The sequence below is a fragment of the Sarcophilus harrisii genome, chromosome 3 (genome assembly GCF_902635505.1).
Source record: "Sarcophilus harrisii chromosome 3, mSarHar1.11, whole genome shotgun sequence".
Taxonomy (NCBI): domain Eukaryota; kingdom Metazoa; phylum Chordata; class Mammalia; order Dasyuromorphia; family Dasyuridae; genus Sarcophilus; species Sarcophilus harrisii.
This window is the reverse complement of record NC_045428.1, coordinates 142,830,701-142,839,797: the sequence shown is the minus strand read 5'-3', so window position 1 is coordinate 142,839,797 and position 9,097 is coordinate 142,830,701. Positions and strand designations below refer to the sequence as shown.

Genomic DNA, 9,097 nt, shown 5'->3' with positions numbered 1-9,097 from the left:
TTCCTTTTTGTATTCTCCAGACCTACTACAATTCCTTGTACACAGGAGGTGCTTAAAATAAATATTTATTAAGTTGGAAAAGAGAATATGTCACACTCTGGGCGTATGGTGGGAGGTAAAAGGGAAAACAAAGGAGATATGAGTATGCCTGTGTGTCTGTTACAAATGTGCAATCCATGTTGGCTGAGGAAATAAATTTATATAGAAACTGATGAGAGGGTATTGTTATATATGATAAACCCTACTACAAACAACCAAAACAAAACAAGACAAAAACCAAAAAAATTCAAGCAACTCTGTATTGCAATAGTCATACATAATAAATATTTATTAAGTGCTTACCATATGCTAGGTAGTGTGCTCAGCTCAAAACTCAGTTACCACAATAAAATAAATATAAATGGAATTTCAAATTTAAGTTTAAATGGTAATTTTAAGTAAACATGAGGCGGGGAATTTTAATTAAGCAATGTTTTTTTTTAATAAGGGCAAATAAAATTACTTTAAGATATATACAAGATATATATACACACATATAATTTTCAGTTATTCATAACCTTTGGTTTAAAAAGTATGAATAAGCAGAGTTGAAAACTGCATACAATGTATAATTCTGATACCATGTAATTTCACAAAGATGAAATAGCCCTGACCTGGTATTATGCTTTGATATATTATATAAACACCTGTTTTTATAAGAAAACACACAAATCATTTTCTTAAATGGAATTCTTGTAATCCAGACTAGAAAACAAAAGCTAAGTCTTCTTCAATCATGTGATGGCTCTATGATCTTGTAGATGGAAATATTCTCTCTCTGATGATGCAAATGGTAAGCCATCTATGCCCTCCCATGCCGAGTTGTTCTTGTCCACAGTCTCCCATAAATCCTTCATGGAGAGTCCACCCAGTAATCTGCTTGACACTGCATACAATCAATGTCATCATTACAATCTGGCTAGCCATTATTAACCTTTTTCACTTTTTCAATATAGCCTCTAGAGTTTTTTAGTCCTCTCTCTCCCTCTCCCTGTCTTCCTCTCTCCCTCCCTCGCTCCCTTCTTCTTTCTCCCCATACCCATTCTCTTACATAATTTTCATTTGGAAATATGTTATAAACAATTCCTTATCATCATGCTTTTTGGGTGACGGTCAACTTTAAATTCTTGAAATGGTGGCATTCTATGACTCCTATAACCAGAAGAATACTGTTGCAACAATCATTAAAAAGATCTGTGTTTCAGAAAGAAACTTTCAATGATTACAAAACCTACACAATTTCCCCAAAACAATGCAGTTCAACTTCATACTAAGTTGTGGATCTAGCTCACTGTTCATGCATGTTGTTTGTCCAAGATGTAGATCAACAGATCAACCCTATGAGTTGTCCGTGCAACCTCATGGTAGCATGAACAATAGGTTGTCACCCTTTAAGAAAGAAAAAAGTTATCACAATCAGTACATCCATATATAAAGAATGTAGACAATTAACTCATGTGATTTAAATGCTATCAAGTGGATACACATACTTCAAACTGCATCATCATTGGCTTATTATGATACCATCTCTTCCTATCTAATCTACCATCAAAATCAGGACTTTGGAGAAAACTACTTCTAAACACATTAATTGTGAAGAGGAAGGGGAAGATATCAAGGATTGTAGCAGGTATAGATTGATGTATCAGATTAAATGGTTGTCATCATGGAAGTGGGGGAGGAGTGTAAAAAAAAAAAAAAAGATTGTGAGTCAGTGGATAAAATACTAAGTTTTGCCTTTATGGAAAGGAGATGTTTAAAGGAAAAGGTCAAGATGCAGGAGAACTACCAAAAGAAGTTCTAGTTTGGGAAGAGGATTAGAAAGTTGGAAACTGGAAAGCAAGGGATCAGAATTTGAAGATACTAGATGCCCAAAGACAAGGGATTTGTAAAATAGAGGGGATCAAGACAAATTTTGCTTCCCAATTTTGCCCAGGGATTTGTGCTAGCGCTATTCCAACCACTGCACAGCAATAGATCATATGATCTGTATTTTTCCTATGTAGATTGTATAAAAAACCTGATAATCCCTGAGGGAAAATTTTTTTTTCACTACAAATGTTTTAGAAGTTGACCCCAGAATTGCTAACCAAGTATACTTAATTATTAGTTCTCCATAGGACAATTTGCTATGTATTCTTTAGACTACCTGTGTTTTGGGAGGGAATGAACTTTTCCATCTAAGAGCTTCCTGTGCAATCTTTATTTCCCTCTGGTCACCTATCAAAATTCCACTAATTTGCTTTCTTTGCTGTGGTTTTATTCTCTCCATGATACTAGAAGCATTTCACTGACAACTAGCTGGGAGTGGGAAGGTGGTGGAGAAGATTAAGGCAGGGAACAAGAACTGAGACAGATGAAAGGTAATAATTACCTTTCCTCTAAACCAATTTTGAGCCTTTAAGAGCCAGTCATCTCCCCATTCTTTCATGCAAAAATATTGTTGTTGTCAAAGAATCATTTGACTTCCCAACAATCTCACTGCTGCCTCCTGGTGTAAGTTAAGGAACTGAAATGAGACCTTTAATAGGGCAATCATCAAAGGAAAAGTATTTTAATTCATCATCAACTGGTAGGCTTTTTTCCAGAGCCAGTCTTCAGTATTCAGATATGACTTTAATAACAAGTAAAGCAGTGTGCCAGTAAAAACAAAAACAAAAATGAACCCCCCCACCCCACCCCATTCATATTCATGCTGTTCTCCATTATGGCTCCTAATCAAGAATTAATTATACCAAAATCACACATCTTAAGATTTGCTATCCATTATATTTTTATGTGTGATTCATTCACTCAGACAAAATATAATGTCTCCTTCTCCTTGGAGCTTATCTTAATATAAAATATGCAGAAGATTAATAGAGAATTTCTTCTCAATTTAAACTTAAGACCATGGGAAGTGAGGAATATGCTCTTTCTGAAGCTTAAGAACAATTATAAATTAGAAGCATGGAATTATTTAAAATGGTTACTAGTAAAGCCCTAACCCAATCAGATTCAACCAAAAGAGTTAAAGTATAATAAAGGGTAGTTTTCTCTAATTTGCACCATATTTTCTTGACTTTTTTTTCTGATTGTGTTGACAGTAGATCAACAGTGATACTCTCCTGACTTGAAATTACTAAGTCCTTTTATTTCTCTCTAAATCTATTAATCAATTTTCAAATAGTTTTATGGCATAATTTCTGCCCATGGTGTGACCTTTGGCAAAGAATGGAAATATACAAATCACAATTATCTTGTTTATGAAAGACCCTCCACAACTTCATATATAGGTATGTTCAAAAGAGGGGTAGAATAAGGCACATTTAATATTATCAGACAAGAAATATTTCACAGATTATGTTGATAGGAAAAGTCCTATACTTTTTCTTATTCAAAGATGTAATTGTATATGTAGTATATCTACACTTAATATAAACACTTCTTTTTATTGCAGTTAAAAAAGTAGTTTTTCTCATTTAAATTGGAAGGTCATATAAAAATGGTTTTCATTAACCATGACAATTATTCACCTTAATCAATCTTAATCACATTTAAACTTGAAACATAAGATTTTAATTTTCAGATTTAACCTTAATTAATATTCATGGAATAACAGTCTTTCAAACATTATACATGGCAATTATTTATACACAAACTCCTTATATGACTATAATAATTCTGCCTCAGACTTACTTTAAATAAGTTAAACTGAATAAAAAGCCAGGAATTATAAACAGTATGTCTAATATCTTAATCTGTATAATTATATTTGCTGGTATCTTAATGCCACTTCACCGGGAATCTGTCAATGATAGAGAACATTTTAAACATTCTTTAGAGAGATGTTCTTTAAAGAAAATCAATCCAATCAGTTTACCAATACACAAATTATGTAAATCAAATACTATAAATATATATAATACATGGCTTTTAAAGAATGAATAAAAACCCTTCTTAGTCTTTCCTGATATCTTTTCTTAAATTCAACTGGAAAGAAGTGAATAGACAGTTCAGATTTAAGGCAACAATTCTAATCTCATTCTTTGAAATTAGTTCAGAAACAAGACTAACTTTAAATCAATCTGAACAGTAGGTTTAGGTTTAGTTTAAGTGTTTAATCATAATAAAGGAATCTTTTGTATACAACATAAATCTCATGGTAACAAATTAAAGAGTTAACAGTTTATAGGAGTTCCTTCTTCCACATACCACAGAGCTAGGTCAAAACCAATGTGCCAAGGAAACAAGGCAAGCAAGTTCTCCCTGACTGACAGGCCAACTTGTTAACAAAGCTCTCAAACAGATCGTGTTATAAGTGTGCAGCAGCATACCAAGAAGTGAAGAAAATATGCAAATAAAAACGGGCTGTTTAATTTTTTTTATATACTGTCACTGATCAAGGAAATAGTAGAGAAGCTTCTAAAGGATCGGACTGTTTTAACAGTCTAGAAACTTCTAGTAAAGTGATTCGTTTTACATCCTCATCCCTGATAAACGTAATATTGTCTTACTTCTGCCTTGCTATTGATTTCTGTTCACAGCCTACCTGTGCATTTACGTTAATTACTGCAAGTCTGCAGTGTACTTTCTTTAACTATCACATGGCCCCAAACACTTGGTTTAAACATAACAAACATGGGATTTATAAAGAGGTTATTATACCGTGAGCATAGGATGCCTATTTTCAGCCCAAGCTGGTTTGCTGAAGAAATTGTTGCCAAGATCACTCACTGTTTTAGCAGGTATTTTTCACACCAACAAACCTGATTGGGAGCATCCTAAGGGGAAGCGAAAGGGAGAAGCATCTGCAGACATTAAAAACTGGATTACCTAAAGAGAAGGAAGATTTTTCTTGCCTGGGGAAAGTGGGAATATTTTCTAGAGAAACAAGGATCTCTTGATTTATCTGTCCTAACCCTCCTCCCAGGGGGTTCCTTAGTCTCTCAACTCTTCTTATTTGTCTTCCTCTTCCTTCTGGTAGGGGCAGTAGCAGCCTCAAGTATTGTAAGAACGGAGGCTTCCCCAGCCAACTAGCTGGAGAACTCTCCAGCTAGGCAGGATTGACACCAGTTGTGGGGAAAGGAAAGTAGTGCGCAGACTCACCGCCAAGCTCAAATCCCTCCACTCCCTCAAACCTGCACTCAAGTAAAAACCGGGGAGGGGAGGGAGAGGAGGGGAATAAGGGGAAGGGGGGAGGGGCTGGAAGAGAGGAGAAGAGGACAGCGTGTGCGAGGAGGAGGGAATCCTGTTTAATTCAAAGTCCTGGGGGTTGTGGGGGCGGGTGGGGGGCTACACTAGTCCCGCCTCCCTCCCTCTCACCAAGCTCTGGGCTCCACCTCCTCCGCATGCACACAGATATACACACACTCACCCACACAACTGTACATGCAAACATATAGCCAGCTCAATGCACATACTCACGCGGAGTTCAGTACTTACCTGAAATCTTTTCAGTTTGTTCCAGCGGGCCGTGAGGACCAGGAATAGGTACAACCTAAAAAGAGAAGCTTTTGAGCCAACTTCGGAGGGGGGTGGGGGGGTAGGGTGGGGGAGGGGGGAATCCCCAGTGCGGACTTTATAACTGAGGTGGTAGAGTGTTTTAATTAAGTCCCCTCCACCACCAGTCCCCTCCCCTCCCCTCCACGGCTCCCAGGCCGGAGAGATAGAAAGACTTCGCCAGGGCGCGCGCGCACTCTTACCCAGACGCGCACACACTCACACAAACACGCACGGAGTAGAGCTATCGAGAGTCAAGCTTCTTTGGCGGCGCCGGCGCAGAGGTGGAGGGGAAACTTGGGTGAAGTTAGTTGTTGCAAGTCCCCGACAAGGCTGCGCGAGAGAGGGAAAAGGAGGAACTCCAAGCTTAGATTTCTCGGAACTGGGCGCCGCGCCCAGCTTCAGGACTACTGCGGGATCCCGGGAGTTGTCTGTATTTCTTTGGCGAGGACAGCAGCAGCGAAGAGAGAAGCCGCGAACCCCCAAATTCGTATTCGAAGTGGAGCGCATGGTCTGGGGCTGGGGCTGGGAGCCGAGGAGGTGAGAGAGAGTGGAACCGAGGGCCGCTGACTCCAGCTTCTCACCTCCACGAAGCGAATCAACCTGGCCAGCATGTCCGGAAAGAAAGTAAGCAGAAGTGCATTTCCCAAAGAAGACAGTTTATGGTGAGATCCCACCAAAGAGCCATCCCCAGAACCCAGTCTGAGGTTCTCTTCCTTCCTTCCTTCCTCTTCCTTACACCCCCCATCCCATCCCATACAGTCAGGAGTGAGAAAGAGGCCAGCAGCTGCCGCTGCAGTTTGCTGGGGGGGTAAAAGCGGACAGCTCCCTCTACTTTCCAGACTGCCTGCCCCGGGACTATCCAGGATTTGAGGTTCCTTTTTGGCCATTCCATGCTCTAGAAGAGGACTGATATCGTGACTATTTTGTTTTTATTTGTTTATTTATTGCTGAGATCTGTCTTGCAGTGGCGAGCCAAGCTCTAGCTGGGCTGCCCTTGACATCCACCCACCCACACCGCGCCCTCCCCCACTCCCCATCATCTCCATCTGCTGCTGTCAAATGAGAAAGCCAACGAGGAAGACCCCGACACTTCCGAAGCAGAAAACCCCTCTTTGGCACTTTCCTGTTCTTAATCGCCGGGATCCACGCTGAACTTTGTGGAGACTCTAGAGCACAACTTCCGTGGCTGGTTTTAAACAGGAAGAAAAAAATTAAAGCGGAAAAAAATCAGTGTCCAACGGCGGGCACCGGGGAAGAAGAAAGAAAAACGACAGGCGAGAGCAAAACGAAAGTCGCACCTCCCCGGGGTGGGGGATCGTCTGATAAGTTACCATTCCCGGGAGGATATAATCCCGTCAGTTTGGTCCAGAGTCAGGTGGACTGCCGGGGCTGCGGAGCGCTGTCTCTGGTTTGGGACCCCCCCTCCTACTGCTCCCCTCCTTCTCCCGGACTCGGGAGTCGCCGGGCCGAGAAGGTTAACGAAGTTTCCCGCTGCTACAGCTCCTGGACTGGTTTCCCTAGAGCAGCCAACATTGATTTTCTCCGGGCCGAGAGCGGAGGCGGCGGGGTCGAGGGACCCGGCGGCGGCAGCGGCAGCAGCCGGCAGTGCGGGGGGGCCGGCTGCGGGCTGCAGCCGCTGCAGGCGGAGAGCATGTCCAAACCGGTGGACCACGTCAAGCGGCCCATGAACGCTTTCATGGTGTGGTCCCGGGCCCAGCGACGCAAAATGGCTCAGGAAAACCCCAAAATGCACAACTCGGAGATCAGCAAACGGCTGGGGGCCGAGTGGAAACTGCTCACCGAGTCGGAGAAGCGACCTTTCATAGACGAGGCGAAGCGCCTGCGGGCTATGCACATGAAGGAGCATCCTGACTACAAGTACCGGCCGCGGAGGAAGCCCAAGACCCTGCTCAAGAAGGACAAGTTCGCTTTCCCGGTGCCCTACGGCCTGGGCGGCGTGGGAGACCCGGAGCACCACGGGCTGAAGGCGGGGGGCGGGCTGCACGGGGGCGCCGGGAGCGGGCTGGTGCCCGAGTCTCTGCTCGCCAACCCGGAGAAAGCCGCGGCGGCCGCGGCCGCCGCCGCCGCGCGCGTTTTCTTTCCTCAGTCGGCAGCTGCGGCGGCCGCGGCCGCAGCCGCTGCGGCCAGCAGCCCCTACTCTCTGCTGGACCTGGGCTCTAAAATGGCAGAGATCTCCTCGTCCTCCTCGGGGCTCCCCTACGCGTCCTCTCTGGGTTACCCGACGGCGGGCGCTGGTGCCTTCCACGGGGCCGCCGCAGCAGCTGCAGCCGCTGCTGCCGCCGCCGGGGGGCACACGCACTCGCACCCCAGCCCCGGCAACCCAGGCTACATGATTCCGTGCAACTGCAGCGCCTGGCCAAGCCCGGGACTTCAGCCGCCCCTCGCCTACATCCTGTTGCCCGGCATGGGCAAACCTCAGCTGGACCCTTACCCTGCAGCCTACGCCGCGGCGTTATGACCCAGCGCGGGGTGCAGCAGCAGCAGCTACAAACGTGTGTAAATATCTGTACAAATAGGGGTGGCTTTAATAATGAGGTTTCAGCTATACAGCCGCGCATGTACATATGTATAGGTATGAGCTATATGTCCTCCTACCCTCTCCTCCTTATTGTGATTGTCTGTATATATCCGTATATAATATGTATAGGTACCCAAGTCAGAGGCGAAAGTGATGCACGAGTGCGAAAGGTGTATGAGCGCGTGTATGTTGTTTGTTTACAAGATCATTTCAGACCGTCACTTCTACCGCAAACTTTTCTTGAGGGGCGGTTGTTGTCTGAACATCAGTGGTGTCTCCTATGCACTTCTGTACCTGTTGCGTTTTGCCCATTGGGGTTGAATGGGGGAAAAAGTTGGTTTTCCTTTTTTTTTTCTTTCCTATTTTTTTCCCCTTTATTCTGCTCGTTGTTGCATGCATTCTATTCAAGTTTCCATCCGAAAATGCTTTCTGACCAACTTGGGAAAGCTGATTTATTATTAGTTTCGCGGAGCTGTGGTGCTCTGGGCCATGTTTACCTATCTGAACTCCGCAAATGTCTCCCCCCCCCCCCCCAACAAGCAGAACAGCCAAACAAGATCCATTCTTGACAAGTGATGGACATAAATCTGACATTTGTATATGAAATGATCGTTGTTTCCTTTGTTTACCTTGTCCTATGCAAATTGGAACAGGAAACAGAAAAAGAAATAGTATGTTAGGTAGAGGGTTGTCAATTGAATTTTGGTTGTTTTTATTTTTTGTGTTGTAGTTTTGTGTTTTTAACATATTGTAAGACTAGTTCATTTTTGGGGAGGGCTCCAGTCACAACTTAAAGGGGTGGGTGGGAGGGGGGGGACAGCTCCTATTTTTCCATTACCATTAAGTTTCAGTTTAAAACTGTAAATTTGTACATGTCAATGGAAATGCTAGATCTTTGATCGAAAATGTGTTATTTACGTTGTACAAAATTTGAGTCAGTTTTAGACTCCAACATTTTGATCTAATTTCGAAGTCAATTTTTTTTTTTTAATTGCGGAACCATTTCAGGATCGCAATTTGATGTAAGGTTAAATC

General features: G+C 43.1%; 1 protein-coding gene and 1 long non-coding RNA gene across 2 annotated transcripts; one reads left to right on the top strand and one right to left on the bottom strand.

The window, feature by feature from the left end:
- Positions 1-307: 307 nt before the first annotated feature.
- Positions 308-5,810, bottom strand: LOC105750016. The gene is made up of 4 exons (XR_001120845.2): positions 5,744-5,810; positions 5,464-5,518; positions 4,687-4,802; positions 308-1,428 (listed from the first exon to the last, which is right to left on the bottom strand). It is a non-coding gene; the product is annotated as an uncharacterized LOC105750016 (long non-coding RNA).
- A 1,220-nt stretch (positions 5,811-7,030) lies between these two features.
- Positions 7,031-8,609, top strand: SOX21 (SRY-box transcription factor 21). Its single transcript, XM_031958555.1, has one exon. It carries the CDS (start codon positions 7,175-7,177, stop codon positions 8,000-8,002), a length of 828 nt encoding a protein of 275 aa, XP_031814415.1. The 5' UTR covers positions 7,031-7,174; the 3' UTR covers positions 8,003-8,609.
- Positions 8,610-9,097: the final 488 nt, after the last annotated feature.

Bases quoted from the DNA above. Each gene is read 5' to 3' on its own strand.
- SOX21 (XM_031958555.1), top strand. From the start codon at position 7,175: ATGTCCAAACCGGTGGACCACGTCAAGCGGCCCATGAACGCTTTCATG.